Source organism: Peromyscus californicus, unplaced genomic scaffold (assembly GCF_007827085.1).
Source record: "Peromyscus californicus insignis strain IS unplaced genomic scaffold, ASM782708v3 Scaffold_7__1_contigs__length_154581171, whole genome shotgun sequence".
Lineage (NCBI taxonomy): Eukaryota > Metazoa > Chordata > Mammalia > Rodentia > Cricetidae > Peromyscus > Peromyscus californicus.
Window position 1 is genome coordinate 47607271 of NW_026294595.1, and position 16258 is coordinate 47623528.

The 16258-nt window shown below is 47.2% G+C and overlaps 1 protein-coding gene across 1 annotated transcript; it reads left to right on the forward strand.

The window, feature by feature from the left end:
* The first annotated feature begins 4903 nt into the window (after nt 1-4903).
* On the forward strand, nt 4904-8163 carry Sp5 (Sp5 transcription factor). The gene is made up of 2 exons (XM_052724411.1): nt 4904-5635; nt 6313-8163. Exons 1-2 carry the CDS (start codon nt 5585-5587, stop codon nt 7456-7458), a joined length of 1197 nt encoding a protein of 398 aa, XP_052580371.1. The 5' UTR covers nt 4904-5584; the 3' UTR covers nt 7459-8163.
* The last annotated feature ends 8095 nt before the right edge of the window (nt 8164-16258 follow it).

Consider the following 16258-nt stretch of genomic DNA (forward strand, 5'->3'; position numbering starts at 1 on the left):
GGATCTGAGGGGTTTCTGGCAGATTGAGGACACATGCTTCTCCCTGCTTGCAACTGCAGCCTTGGTTCAGAACACACAACACGCACACTTTGAGTTGAGCATGTTGTCACACCACACAATATCAATGAACGCTGCTTGAAACATAGGTCAAATCTGAGACTATTGTATGTGATGAACTACAGTGATTTTACTGCACAAAGTTCCCTAGTCTCACGGACACATAATGGTATAATCAGGAAAAGCAGAGACCTTCTTAATATTGTCATTCCTTGGTATTTGTGCCAGATTTGTATATCTAATTATATCTATTGTGTTAAAAGTTTGACTTTTAAATTGTTGAATTGACAGCTTGACTTTCACTATATATATATATATATATATATATATATATATATATATATATATATATATATATATATATGTGAATTTTGCCTTAGGGTTAATGATGGCATTTCCAACAACTTTTGAAAAGCCCTAACACATTTCTTCCATTTTGTGCTATATATTTATTTGAAGTAGTAATCTCAGTGTTGACAGTGATGATCAAAACATCACTCAACTCTGAAAAATATTGAGGATGCTTTCTGCCCTGCAGTATCAAATGGACAACAAAGATTTAATTCCTTGTGTACAAATAAGAACAAAGCCAAGCATGATGGTGCACAGTTTTAATCCCAGCACTTGGGAGACAGAGGTAGGGGGATCTCTGTGAGTTGGAGGCCAGCCTGGCCTACAGTATGAGTTCTAGGCCAGCCAGGGCTACATAGTAAAACCCTGTCTGCAAAACAAACTCAGAGACCCACAAACCATGGCACATCTATTTCATTAGACCGCAAGTTCAACTTCATCTTTAATAAATGGCAAAATAATGGAAATTAGCTTAAAATAACTTTATGATTTATCATCAGTGTTTTGTTTGTATGCCTGTTATATATACCTGGGATAACGTGGCAATTTCTTGGGAGAAAGGGATTTGTGAGTGGAAGAAGTTTTAAGATTCCTTGGTCCCCCTCGAGCAAATCAAAAACTTCCCTTATCCTCTCCACTGGGCTCCTTCTGCACTGTGTGTTCTGTGGCATGAGGCAATCACTCACTACACAGATGATGTTTGTCACGCAATGTCAGCCCACCTCCCAACAACACTGATCAGTTATTAAACATCTCTGGAACTCACAGCACTTTAAATGAATGATAGGTCACACAAATGCTAACAGAATTCGGTGAGATTAAAAAAAACAAAAACAAAACAAAACCCCAAACCTCTCTCCTAGTTTTCTGCCTATTTCGTACTGACTCCATTTGAAAGCTTCAAGTCGAAGCTGTGGAAGGGAAAATCTCAGGGGAAAGACTGGTCCCCAACCAGACTCCCAGCATGACAGCCACTTGTGACTGACCCCACCACACTAAGGAGGAAGGGCCTTTCTGTCCAGGACAGGCTTTAGGGCATCTGTGGTTTGCTTTGCACCTTTAACAGTAAGACTGCTCCAAATCCTGAAGGTTAATCAGGAGAGTATTCGACTGCAACCTCTCCCCACCATAACCACTTTTTTTCCCCCTAATGTTTCAACTGAAGATGCAAAGTTTGATCTCTTCCGTGTTGAGATCTGAGAACAATAGCAGCTTTCTGAGGCAGCATGACTTCAAAAGGCCGCTGAGGGACCGCTCAGAAAATGCTTGGCTGTAATGGCTGACTGGGGCCGTGCGCAGCATCCTCCCGAGGCTTGGCGCCCATTAGCACAGGAAAATCCATCCCTTCTCCTTCCCAGATCCTTTACTAACCAGGCAGATTCAGGCAACTGGAAGGTTGAGCCTTGAAGAGACAAGGCCAGACCCAGATGGGAAAATTTGAGGGCTATAAAAACCAATGAGATAAAAATGTGTTAAGATGACCCAAATAGTGTATGGATTTTTCTTTCTAATTTGAAAGAGAGAAAGGAAAAAAATTTAAAAAACCAAGTTGGGTGGGTAGGGAGGTGGGGGATCAGGGAAGAACTGCGGGCGGAGGAAAAACATAATCAATATGTATTATATGATTTTTTTTTCAAAAAAGAAAAGGAAAAATTACAGAGGGGTGACTGTCAGATGCATTTATGCTGTAGGTAGCTGGAAGTAAGAGCTCTCAGAAAGTATCAGGTCAAAACAGCCACACCCCAGAGTTAATAAGACAAAACCAGAGCAGGCCCGCCCCTCTGCGCCGGTGCGGGTGTGGGTTCATCTCCCCACCTTGGCTCGCCCGCAGTTTGCTCCCGGAGGACTCCTGCAGCCCGCCCGCCCGCCTGCGAAGAATCGGGGCTGCAAACTTCCCAGTCTCGGCCCCCCGCTGCTCCGGGAGCAGTTGGGATTACGGCTCAGCCCCGCCAGCCGCCCGCCCGGGGAGACTAGTATTCAAGCTCCCCGCCCCCCGCCGCAGTGACAGTTTGCTCCCACTTCGCCGCTCCCCCACCTCCACCCCGAGGCGTGAGGAACGCGTAGGAGTTCCCGGGTCCGCGCGGCACAAATACACTCCTCAACAAAGGAAAGCCCATTAAACCTTCCCTCCTGTGAACTCGCCCCCGCGGATACCTCTTTGAACTGACCCCCGCCCCGCAGCCCCCGAGCCGTTAGGGGCGCGCTGGCCCTCCCGGGCTCTCTCCTTCCCTCCCGGCGGCGGCGCACTTTTGCAGCGCGCCTGGTCTTTGAAGTCTCTTTACATGACGGTACCGCAGCCACGCGCTCTAGCCCCGCGCGGGGGCTTTGTGTAACGGAACTGACATTTGGCCTTGATACCTGGATCTCTTGGTGATTGCAACAAATTTCTAAAATAAATATTGTGCTTTGATCTCCCTGCACTGCATTTTTAATGGACGCTCCGAACATTACTTCATTAGGAAGATTTTTTTTTTTATCCCTTTTCTTTCTTTCGTTCTGGAGCTCCACGCAAAGGGAGGGAAGATAAAGCGCAGTTCTTCCAAGTCTCTCTCCAAACTCTTGGTTGGCCCTGGGAGGGCTGAAACTGTTTTCAACAAATTCGGGAGTGGGGCGACTGTGGCGCTCCAGAGCGTACTGTGTGCACCTAGCACAGTTCTGAAGATTTTGTACTTACTCTTTTAAGCCCACAAGCACTGTACAGAGGCAGCACATTTTACAGATGGGCAAGCAGAGGCGTACTTACCAGGGATCTCAGGGACAAGGCGGGGGAAAACCTGGCTTCAAAGTTCTAGCGCTTAACAGCCCTGCGAGCAGCCGGTGGTGGAAGTTTAATAGCCTAAAAAGTTAGCGGGAAAAGTTATCACTTATAACTACTGGGGTGTAAATTGACTCATCTTGCCTTTTTAGTAAAATAGCTAACACATTTGGCCAAAGAAGATACTTCCAGCTTGCTTTTCTTCCTTCCAGGAAAGACAGGTTGGAAAAGGCTCAGAAAGGGAGAGGAACCAGACAGACAGCCTTCCAGGTTGCCCTGGCCGAGCTCCCTGGCTTCAGATGCGCACTTGAGAAAGGTCTCCTTTTGGTCCCAGGTTTCTCCAGAGCTGGATCCTTGCAACTGGACACGGGAAGGAGCAGGTCGGCCAGGTCCCAGGGCAAACCAGAGTCATCTCCCCTTTCCGCTTGCACAGCACCCTAAACTCGTGTTCAGGAGGAGTAAGGCTGCGTGGGTCGAGCTGTGAGGTGACTGTTCACTGGTCCACGAGTGTTGGGAAGAAGGAGGAGATGCTAGTATGGGGGAATGTGAGGCCTGTTAGTCATTTCCATTTCGAAGGCGCGTCCAGAGCGTGGGAGAATATGGGCCTTCTTGATGGCACAGTGTCAGGACCCTTGAGGGACGTGTGAAGGGCACCGATATTCAGTGCAGAGTCTGAAACCGTAGGAGTTCCGCTAACCTCTGGCGCTAATTTGGGAGTTAGGCCACCGGATCCTGGAACATCGGTCCTGATCGCATGGTGGTCCCTGGACGATGCATAAACACCCAACGCGAGCTCAGCTGGTTCGGGGCTTCCCGGGAGGCCAGTGGCCTCGAAGACTGAAGATCCCGGAGGCAGAGAGGCCGGAGAAGAATCAGGCTAAGTCAGCCTCAGGCGAACCACTTCTCTGTGTCACCTAAGCTGCCACTGCCGGGACTCTGACGGGACTGCAGACCCCCCCCAAAGCGGTGAAGGCCCAGTGTCGCCCTGCCAGCCTCTAGTTTATTCCTTTCGGCTCCTGAAACTAGTAGGGGAGGGTCCTGGACAGGAGGCTGACTGATCCTGCCGGACCGGTGGACTACTCCAACGAAGTTTTCAGGTGGACAGCCCCTGGAGGGGACTTCGGTGACTGAGACAAAGCGCTCCTGTGGATGAACTTTCCAAAGATGGCCGGAACAAGAGTTTGCTTTGACTTTTCTTCCCCCTCCAGGGACCTCCTCCCAGTGATCTGTGGGTTCTTAAACCACGGAGATGGGGTGAGGTAGGATGGGGAAAAGGGGACTGCGGAGAAGCTCCCAAGCCAATGGAGACTAACAAGTGGGAGACTTGCCCGGTCCTTGCCCGGTCCTGCTCAACACGCAGAACTGCTTGTCTGGAAAGTACAGCCCAACCTCCCCCCCTCCCCCGACACCCCCGGCGCCCACCGTCCCAAGTGTATGTTCCGGGTTGTTCTGGTGTCCTGCCAAGCTCGGTTGTGGGAGGGAGCAGTAAGCGCGGTGCGGGTTTTTTCCTAGATTCACTCTGCAAAAGTTGCAGCCCCAGGAAAACTTCCAGGTCACCAGTGGGAGCCTCAAGAGGACTCTGCGGCTTGTCAAGCGGGAGGGTCTGGAGCGTGTGCACCACCCACTGCCGCCCTGGGAGGCCGTCCAGCCCTGCCCAGGGTCACAGGGCTGCCTGCGCCTCCGCGGGCGGCCAGGGGGTGGGACACGCGGCCGGCCGGGTTTGGTCAGTCCCACGCCCCGCCCCAGGAGCTCACTCTGGTCGGCGACGTGAGGGTGCGGAGTAAGTACCGGGAAGTTACCCTCAGCCCAGTCTCAAAGTACCGCTCCTGAAAGCTGAAGGCAGACTTTTTTCTAGAGATAACAAAGACACTTTGTCACTTTGCGCGCTGCCGTGGTGCAAATCTTTAATTGCAAGTGGGGGTGGGGGATCGAGTGTCCCGAGCAACCCAAGCGCGAGTCTCCAGGCGGCAAGGCCCCCTTTGATCAGGAAAATCCAATTATTTGTGTATATACATTTCCCACATAGTGATTACTTCATTAATTGTCCCGCCTTTATCTCCTCCCTTCCCATCCCCCCTAATAATCAGTTCTTTTATCCAGACCAACAAACACACCATAGGAGCTTTGTGGATTCAAAGGATTTGCTTTCGCTTCTGAAAGAGCCGCTATTCTTTGATGATTGGGTAGCGGCAAACTTCAAAGCCATAAATCTTTCCTCTGACTGGCTGGCGGCCCAGCAAAGCCCTTATCAAATTCTTGGAGGTGATCCTGAAGCGCTCAGACCGCGCGCGGGGCGAGCGAGCGGGGCGCGGGCGGGGAGGACTCGGAGGCACGCTGGGCGGCCGTTCGTCCTCGCCTTCGGGTGTCCATGCCCCGGCGGCCGCGTCCCGCTCCACAACGAGCGGCCTCCAAGAAGTAGCCATGGCCGCTGTGGCCGTCCTCCGGAACGACTCTCTGCAGGCCTTCCTCCAGGTCAGGGCCGGGCCGGGAGAGGTGGGGAGCAGGTGGGAATCTGGAGTCGGGATCTGTGCGGGTACTTTGAGCACCTTGAATCTCAAAAGGACCTCCCGCTTAAGGGTGCCACTGGAGTCAGACCTAGGCGCACCCATGCCAACTTGACAACAAACCCGGTGTGTGTGTGTGTGGCCTTTGGGGAGGGATGCACGGATTGGGAGGTATGTGGATGTCAGAGTGGCAGAAAACTGGGCCTGGGTTCACCTTGCTGGACTCTTTTGCTGACTTTAGCCCAGGATAGGCCAAAGAGGAACGCGGTGGCTGCAAGGAAAAGAGCTTATAAAATGCTCGCGCACACGACCCCACAGCTCGACTGTGGGTGTTTCCAGGCTCTTCCTGACCGGCTGGTCCCTCTGCCTCTTCCTTTGCGCCTACCTTCAAAGCTGATTGGCGTCTCTTTGAGCCAAGTAGTTTAGCAAAAAGCGACCGCGCACCGGGGGTTCAGGTAGCGGGAGCGCTGAAAGTTTCCCGGGACCGCTGGGTGCGCGCGTGGGGTGCGGTGAGGTCTGGGGGAGGGACGGCCCGGCGGAGGAGGGGCAGGGGTATAATAGTGGGGGTGGCGAGCCTGCCCAGAATCGGCGTTTGGAACGCTAACCTTTTGTCTCTTCCGCCCTCCCTCGCCGCCGCCCATGCAGGACCGCACCCCCAGCGCCTCCCCGGACCTAGGCAAGCACTCGCCGCTGGCGCTGCTGGCCGCCACCTGTAGCCGGATCGGCCAGCCCGGCGCGGCGGCGGCACCCGACTTCCTGCAGGTGCCCTACGACCCAGCGCTGGGCTCACCCTCCAGGCTTTTCCACCCGTGGACCGCCGACATGCCTGCGCACTCGCCTGGCGCCCTGCCTCCCCCACATCCCAGCCTGGGGCTGACGCCACAGAAAACACACCTGCAGCCGTCCTTCGGGGCTGCGCACGAGCTCCCACTCACGCCCCCCGCGGACCCCTCGTACCCTTATGAGTTCTCGCCGGTCAAGATGCTGCCCTCGAGCATGGCGGCTCTGCCTGCCAGCTGCGCGCCCGCCTACGTGCCCTACGCCGCACAGGCCGCGCTGCCCCCGGGCTACTCCAACCTGCTGCCCCCGCCGCCACCTCCACCTCCACCGCCCACCTGCCGTCAGCTGTCCCCCGCCCCAGCCCCGGACGACCTCCCCTGGTGGAGCATCCCGCAATCGGGCGCGGGGCCCGGAGGCTCCGGGGTTCCTGGGACTAGCCTCTCCAGCGCCTGTGCCGGGGCCCCCCACGCTCCCCGCTTTCCCGCCTCCGCTGCGGCTGCTGCAGCGGCCGCCGCTGCCCTGCAACGGGGCCTAGTGTTGGGCCCGTCGGACTTTGCGCAGTACCAGAGCCAGATCGCCGCGCTACTGCAGACCAAGGCCCCCCTGGCGGCCACGGCCAGGAGGTGCCGCCGCTGCCGCTGCCCCAACTGCCAGGCGGCTGGCGGCGCCCCCGAGGCGGAGCCGGGCAAAAAGAAGCAACACGTGTGCCACGTGCCAGGCTGCGGCAAGGTGTACGGCAAGACGTCGCACCTGAAGGCGCACCTGCGCTGGCACACGGGCGAGCGGCCCTTCGTGTGCAACTGGCTCTTCTGCGGCAAGAGCTTCACGCGCTCGGACGAGCTGCAGCGGCACCTGCGGACTCACACGGGCGAGAAGCGCTTCGCCTGTCCCGAGTGCGGCAAACGCTTCATGCGCAGCGACCACCTCGCTAAGCACGTGAAGACGCACCAAAATAAGAAGCTCAAAGTCGCCGAGGCCGGGGTGAAGCGGGAGAACCCGCGGGACCTATGAGCGCACCCGGGCACTTCGCAGGCCACCCTCCGCCCAGGACATCCTTCCCAGCACCGTTGCGAGCAGGCCCGGGGCAGACCATCGAGGCTGCTGGCAGAGAGGAAACTTTAAAAACCAACTTTTTATTGTCTTCCTCCCATAACGAAGCCCTGCTGCCCGGCCCGGCTAGAGCAAAGGGCAGGGCAGGGCAGGCAGGGCTGGGAACTGGATCATGATTGAGAACCCTAAGTTATCCCAGGACGGTTCCAAAGTCCAAGCCATCGCCTGCCTGGAAGACCTACAGTCGGGAATTCTACCCCCGGGCTGGCTTTGTAGGAATCGCTGCTGATGAAAAATGGAAGGGCCCTGGGTGATTCAAAACAGGGCTTGAGTTTTCGCTAGGCCCGATTCGGGCTTTGTACAGGTTATTTAATAATAGCTTTGTTAAAGAGTAATTATAATTATAACATTAATAAATGTTTCTGTTGTTCTCAGCTCCACGCAGAGCTACAGCATGGTATGTTTCTGTAAAGCGATCAGCAGTTGCAGCGTGAAAATAAATACGTTCATTCCAGGGTCTCCTCAGGAAGACCCCCGCAGAGCTGGTCTCCTCTGATCTTTTCTTCTTCCTGGAGTCCTCACTGAGAGGTCAGGTTTCACCCGGGATCTGGTGGTTCCTGTGTGCTGTTTGTGTCTGCGGTGTCTTTGGTTTCTAAAGTTTTGGGAAAGTGTGTACTGGAGGCATGGGCAGGCTCAGGGCAGTCAATTTTCAGGTAAAGAGCCCGGGGCAAGATTTGCCCGTCCCGGATTAGAGATCTGTGCAACTCTAGGACTTGTGTGCTTTTTAAGTTTGATACCTGCTCTACATAAAATGAGGTGAATTCCCTGCTGTTTTATTTACAGTTGTTGGTACTTTGGGGACCCGTGGAAGGAGCTAAGCGTTCTCAGGGCCTTCTCCCAGGTGAGATTGTTTTTAGTTAAATGGAGAAATTGACAGTTCTTATGTGGATGAGGCAGGGCCAGGATAACACCAAAAAGGTAACTGTCACTTTTGCCGCGTGGCAGCCTGGCCACACACAACTTGTTTGTTAATTCACACAGACCAGCTAGACAGCCATCGAGGTAGGCCAGGAAGTATAATTCTTGTAGCGTGGACTTCCTTTTAAATCATCTGGCCGGACAGATTCCTCAGGGAAGAGCCAGGAATGCTCGCTCATAGCCTAGAAATGTAGGAACAAGGCTTTTTTCAGATCCAGGTTTCTTGGCTTTCTCTAACTTTTTAAAGTTGAAGTCCTCTTTTTTTTCAAGTGTCTCAACTCATTTGTATCCTAATATTTGGGGTTTCAAACTCAAAACTTAACAAGCAGTTAAACTCTTTTATTTAGAATCAGCAAAACCCCAAACAAGATTTAAATTTCGTTATTGTTTTAAGTGAAGTCAATGTCACGCTGCAGTGAATGATCTTTTCATGATAGATGTGTGTATATGTATTTATAATATTTCACAGCCTACAAGTTTGCCATGAATTTTTGCTTGAAGTCAAACTAAAGGGCAGATTTCCAAAAGTTATTAGGGGTTGTTCTTGAAAGTTATGTAAATAAAGCACAAACATCAACATAATTGAGATGAGAATAATTTATAATGGTAAGAAATTGTTTTATTTATGTGTAATGTGAGACAAGACAGTAAACTATGTTAGATTCCTTGGCAAAGAATGCCTCAGAGCTACTTGCCCTCTTTCGAGATTTTGAAATATTTAATAAGCTTGAAGGCCAGCCAGCCATCCTGGTCCTTCAGAAGAGTGAGCTAAACGTCTAAGGGTGTGGCCAGTTTGCAGGCAACAGCAACTGTTGTAACTGAGGTAACACAGCTGTTAGACAGTGGGGTCGGTACACACCTAAATGTGCATTCTTCATCCCAATCTACTGTAATTAATTGGGCATATCCTGATTTATACCTAGTACATGTTCTATGGGGAAGTGGAAAAGTTGCATGAAGTTTTCAGTTACCCACTCTTGAGCCATGGCCTGGGATGTACTTCAAACTCAAGAAAAGTTGCTTGGCAGCTGATAGGGACTTTGGACTCAGGAAATTTGAGGTGGTTATGTCATGTGTGTGTACAAGGAGAAGCTTTGATTTAAAAGAAGGAGGAGGAGGAGGAGGTGGCAATGTTGGAACACACCTGTGAGTGATTACTGACAGGTACAATCCTTTTAGCATTCAAAGAGATGAGAGGAAAATAAACCTTTATCATGGGGAAAAAAGCAGACAAAATGTATGAGGTTGAAAATTAAACATGAGAGAGAGTGAAGGTAGTATTCTTTGAACTTTGTAATTAAAGAGAAAATTAGGTCAAATATGTGGAATTTGCCAAAATAATATATATGTAACTTTAAAAACCAAACTAAGTCTTGTGATGAGAAGACTAACTTTCTTAGTTAGGATTGTGGTTGACTGAGCCTTTCAAATTCAAAAGCAGCCTTTAGCTTAATTGGATACACGATCATTGTTGATCATTCATTGTATCACTGCAGCTCCACCAATTACTTGAGAAAAAGAATTAACACCATATTGAAGGAGGAGTCAGGAAGCCACAGTGATAATAATATCCAAGTATAGGAAGACATTCCATGGGTATACTGAAAAAATAAGTTAATATAATGTAGCAATGCATTCCTGTTTACAAGCTGTGGGAATTTGAGTTATTGCATGCTTTGTTTTATAAGTCTGCAACCAGAGTACCATTTTAAAGACATTAAAACTTATTTTGGAACACCAGTATGCAAAAAACAATATGCATGACTTAGGCACAAATTAAATATATTACTTATAGCAGAAAATTTAATGGAATGAAAATTAAAAATTTAGAAGCAAATTATTACTAAATATAAACTACGTATTATTTTGAATTGGAGTTTGCCAACTTCCAAAAGTGAGTTTTATCTGCCAACTTTTATCAAGGTTTTTATTTAAGACTTTAGTACACAATTATTTAAAAACTGAAATGGGTATGTTAATGATGTCTCAAATGACATTAGATGATTTTTTTTAAGAAGCTGGTTTGGGCAGAATGGAAATAGAGTATATATTAAATTCCAAATTGGTGACATTTTAAAGTGTACACTCAATGAATAAATGAATCATTTGGGTCAAGAACTTAGAAACAGAGAAATTGAATAATATATAAATTATCTAATTTGGAATTCTGTGTTTCTGAATTTAACAATATGGTTTTCTGCTTTTCTGCATTTCCATGGCCGATCACTTGTTTTTAATGGGTCTGGTAAATTTGCCAAAGAAAATACAAGTGTTACTAATCTCAGTTTCAATAGTTTCTAGATTTACTAGAATTAAACTTTTACCATATTTTTAAAAAAAGATTTGCCTTAATTCAGTCAAATAAGACATGCCACTAAAAAAGTAATCTTGCTGAGGGTGCTTCCAGTAAATCCTGTTTTGATGACACTATGAAAGGCAGGTGTTTACCCCAACATGTGCTGTGCTCTGTTCTAATACTGCAGGCTTTGAAGCAATCAGTTTAAAACGGTGTCTTCAGCTTTGTTATTTGGGTCTGCTAGGGGAATGTGGTAGAAGCTGTTACAGAAGTAGCTACGAATTCCTACTCGTTTAAAGTGTGGCTAATGCTTGTTTATGCGGGACTGCAGAATTGCAAAACATTTTTACTTAATTTAGCTTATTGCGCTACACGACAGAGTCAATTAGCAGGGTTTTTTTGGGGGGAGTGAATGAACTACGTTGAAGAATCAGATTTAAATTTCGATGTCTAGTAAACAACTGCAGTTCACTACTGTCCCCAATGAACTGTCTCTACTTTCTTCTTGTTTGTATGGTAGAGGGAGGACTTTTAAAAGAACATGAGACCTGGGACACCTATAAAATGCTGGAGGCACACTCCTTGAATCCAGTAAGGAGGACGAAGCAGAAGGATTGCCCAGAGTTCAAGGCCAGCACGGGTTACACAGTGAGTTTGAGGCCAGCCTGAACTACCAAGCAAGACCATACCATGTTGCAACACCCTGTCCAAAACCAGAGAAATGTGTGTTAACACAGTTTGATAATGTAGGGAGAAAAGTAAGGAAAATATCTAGGTAGACACATGTGTATGATGAGCTATATTTAGGTTAATATTGCCAAAATGACATGCACTATAGTCATAATCTGACCCGTATAACCATCTATATAGGCAGTTTAATTTTTTCTCTGTTATTAGTAAGAGTCCACATTTTTGCATAAATATCTCTATGCCAATTGTTTTTAAAGAATGTGATGATACTAGATACAGCAGTAGTTCAATTTAATTTATGGACACGATGCAATAACCTGCATAATGTCCCTGACTGTTATGAGTAAGTGATGAATTCAGCAAAGATGTAACCCAATAGCTTCAGATCATCACTACTTTCTTGACCACTTCACTGTATTTTTTTACTGCTACAATTTCTTATGTGAAGATGTGCATGTGTATGACATAATACAATTTCAGCTGACATTTCAATTCTCTCTCTGAACTATACATAGCTTTTCTCCTTCATCCTTAGCAAATCTCAAACAATTCTCAATGGGAAGATTGCTATCTAATCCATAATTTGGTCCACGCATGTGGACTTCAGTAGTTTTTATTTAACATATAATAACTAAAGTGTGAGCTAGTTTTTTATATAATACAAAAGCCAAAACAGGGAAATCATATCTAGTTCTTAGTTTGATATAGCATGGAAAATCTACAGCTTTCACCTTCCAGAAAGTCTGTTCAGCCCTATGAAGATGGAGACTGTAACATGAAATGTAAGTTTGGTTTATAATAAAATATTTACTAGTCACACTTCTGACATCAGAAAATACACTAATATAGTATAGCATCCAACGAGGTGTCTCCATGCCTTCTGAGTTCTTTAAATGTAAAGTTAAACCGTTCAGGCATGCAGGCACTAGTCATGTCGGTACTATCTAAAACTCGATGGAAAACATCTAGTCTTTAGCTCTATTTCATCCAATTCTCAAGGCAAACACAAGGCTCACATCCTCATTTATGCTTATGATTGGGAAATGTGTCCTCATTTTGAACATATTTGGAGACAGCATTCTAAAAATCTACAGCAAGCTTATTCATGTGGATTTTATTCTTATGTTCTGTGTATTACTTTTTTTATTCTGTGTCTTGAAGAAGGCAAATGTCTTTTTTTCCATGTCCATCTCTGTAGATCTATGTGAGTTCTAGGCCAGCCTGGTCTACAGAATGAGTTCCAAGACAGCCAGAGTTTCAGAGGGAAACCCTGTCTCAAAAAAGGGGGAGTTCCAGAGAGATGGCTCAGCGGTCATTGACTGCTCTTCCAGAAGACCTTGGTTCAATTCCTAGTACCCACATGGCAGCTCACAACTGTCTGTAACTCCAAGATCTGACACCCTCACACAAGCACACACGCAGGCAAAATACCAATGCACATAAAATAAAAATAAAGTACACCCATTATTTGACTTAGTTCCCTATAGTACAGAACCCAGCTGGGTTCTAAACTATACATTAAATTGTATTTTGTTTCTATTTTCAGTACTGGAAATTGAACCCAGTATTCATTCAACTAAGGAAGTGTTCTACCACTGATCTGCCTTCCCCAGTCCAGGACTTGAACCTTCAACTCTCTGCCTGAGTTGCTGGTTTTACAGTCACATGCCACCATGTCTAGCTAAGTCTGTTCATTGTATTCTTGTGGATATTTTTAATCCCTTGGAATCAGTTTTGCAGATAGGAGACAAATAGGTCTACTTCGAGTCATAGTTTATTTATATAGTGTTTGCCGATGTTTTCAAATTTATGATGTCAATGAGAATATTCACATAGCAATAGGAAGGAAAACTTTAAGAGGATTACGGCTTGAGATGATCCCAGTCTGGATTGATTTTTAACTGGTTAAAAATTGTACAAAAAAGTAGGAGCTAGAGCTAAGTTGGTAGAGTGCTTGCCTTGCACGTACTGGGTTCCGCGTTCAACCTCTAACACCACAAATAGGTTGGAGCTATGGTGCACATCGCGGCATTCAGAAAACAGGCTAGAGGATTAGGATTTCAAGGTCATTCTCAGCTACATAGCGAGCTTGCCAGAGGCCAGCCTGGACTACACAAGAATCTGTCTTAAAAAAAAAAGTAGATTACCCAAATCTGTATATACAGCCTTTTATTTGACTAAGTTTTCAATGGAGATGTTAACTGAGACTGTTAGCATCCAGCCTTTTATATTTATTATTGGGATTGTATTTAGAGACTTTCTCAGTTTCATCCTTGATGGAGTCCATGCCATCTCTCAAGACTACATCACAGAGCTGACAAGAAAGCCATTGTGGAAACAGTCTGTGCTGAGTCTGGGCTTGAGGTACAAAATCACTGGTCTGTTTCCCATGGAGAGAGTACCTCTTCAGTCACAACTCAGATTTACCAAGAGCAAGCCTGTGTGTGTCCCCAATGCCCTTCTTAACTAGAACCTGGGGGGCTGTCACCGCCCCTTGCTTCTCTCTGAGGCAGATCTAGAAGTGGGAGAAAGGGGAACAGATCATTGGAATCAAACAGATGAAACATCCATGTCTGTCTCTGACATTAAAATTTTATGTAATGTGTCTCTTCCTTAAAAGTACATCTGATTCTTGATTTGGTTCCCTATAATATAGACCCCAACAGGCTTCCAAACTATACAGGGAGATATGGCAGGGCTCGGAATGGGATCCTGGGTCAGAGAGCTGGGGTGAAATAGCAGCATCTTCTTCTCAGCATAGATCCCTGGGGAGGAAAGTTTTCCCTTACCCCCAAATTCCTGGATTTGTTTTCCAAACGAACGGTGAGTGTGAATCAGCTGTGGGGCTTTCCTGAGGACATTCAGACTTGGAGGATCTCCTGGTATCTCCCAAGGCTGGGATGCTTCAAAACTAAAACCTGTGAATGAAAATACTCAAATACATCTCACGGCTATTAACAGTGCAATGTGAAGAGACTGGCAAACAACAACAGAAAGGTTTGTTTCATAGCCAAAAGCATTAGAAGGAGACAAAAATGCTTTCGGATAATCAGTGCACCTGACAGAACTGGTGGCAGAATTTAGTGCCATTTCCAGGTGTGTTGATACTTGTAACTGTTACAATGTTACATACCTCCTCAAGGCCTGATGCTGTTTGTGGAGATTTCACAGGGAGAGGAGAGACAGGAAAAGTTTAGGCATCTCTTAGTTACTTTTCTATTGCGGTGAAGAGACACTCTGACCAAGGCAACTTATAGAAGAAAGAATTTATTTGGGGCTTACAGTTTCTGAGGGTTAGAATTCATGACCATCCATGACCAGAAGCATAGCAGCAGGCAGGCAGGCAGGCACTGCAGCAGTAGCTGAGAGCTCACATGTTGATCTGCAAGTAAGAGGCAGAAAATATCTTTTGAAACCTCAAAGCCCATACCCAGTGGCCTCCTCCAACCAGGCCACACCTCCTCATCCTTTTCAAACAGTTCCATCAACTGAGGACCAAGTATTCAAATGTATGAGCCTATGGGGACCATTCTCATTCAAACCACAGCAGCAGCTTTCTGGTAAGCTTGCTAATTAGCAGAGCACAGCCAAAGCAGCTGAAAATGGGGGCGCTGTACCCAGCCCCACAGGGAGCCAGACATAAAAGGAAGAGTTACGTTTTCAGACAGTGATTGAGGGAGAAGCCTGGCAATCAGTGAGGATAGAAATGAACTTCAGATAGCATGGGGGATGGAAAACTTTTGAACAGGGTCTGGCTGCCCAGTGTGTTTGGAAGTCAATGCTATGGCAGTAGGATTTTTTGCAAAACAAAAAAGCTTTATCGCATACTAACAGCCAAAGAGATCTGGGACCATAAAGTCAAATCCACCTCTGAGATCAATTGGTAGCTGGGTAATTCATAAGAACAGGGAAGGTGAAGTTGCTTGTTGGTTGGGTGACCTGTCTTTAGACAGGACATTGTTTTATGAAGGTGGTAGGAACTAAGTTCTGCGTGGGAGTTTTTGAAGTTGGGATATCATTGGCCACACTGGTTTTTTTCTGCTCCTTTCCAATCTCTCTCCTCTCTCTCTCTTTCTCTCTCTCTCTCTCTCTCTCTCTCTCTCTCTCTCTCTCTCTCTCTCTCTCTCTCCCCCCACCACTTTGCTACATTCCCCCCAATGACGTCACTATGTGTGTAGCTAGGCTCAAGATGAGCCTGGCTCTGCCTCCTAAGTACTGGAATTGCTGTACTCATCACACCCATCTACACAGGAAGTGTATGCCTGTGTTCAAGCTTTAACCAATTTCAATGCCCTTCTTGTCATCGTTGAGTCCTACGTCATAAAGAAGTGGTGACTGGCTACGTTCTGCTGGTTCAGGTAGTTATGAGTCTGTTTTGGGTTGAGGGAATGGGTCCCTCAGATAGGGTAACAATCATTAAGGGAAAGCAACCATTTGTCTGGTCAATCCAAACAGATAGGTATTGCCTAGACTAAAAATTATTGCAGAGGCAGAGCGTAGAAAGGTTAACCCAGCCTGGTATCAATCAACTGAAGATAGGAAGAGGAACCAGTCCAAGAAGCCAGGGGGTGGGCCTATTAGTGACTCTTTCAAATCTTAGCTTCCTCTAGGGGCTGGAGAGATTGCTCAGTGGCTTTTCCAGAGGACCATGGTTTGATTTCTAGCACTCACATGGCATCTCAAAATTGCCTGTAACTCCAGTTCCAGAGGATCTGCCTTCTATAGGCACCAGGCACTCACATGGTACATGCAAAGCACACATACATAAAATGAAACTTTTTAAAAATCTTGACAACT

What these genes read in the sequence shown, in the direction of transcription:
- Sp5 (XM_052724411.1), top strand. Translation starts at nt 5,585, where the DNA reads ATGGCCGCTGTGGCCGTCCTCCGGAACGACTCTCTGCAGGCCTTCCTC. An exon ending in CTCTGCAGGCCTTCCTCCAG is followed by an intron (nt 5,636 to 6,312) that starts GTCAGGGCCGGG and finishes CCGCCCATGCAG; the next exon opens with GACCGCACCCCCAGCGCCTC.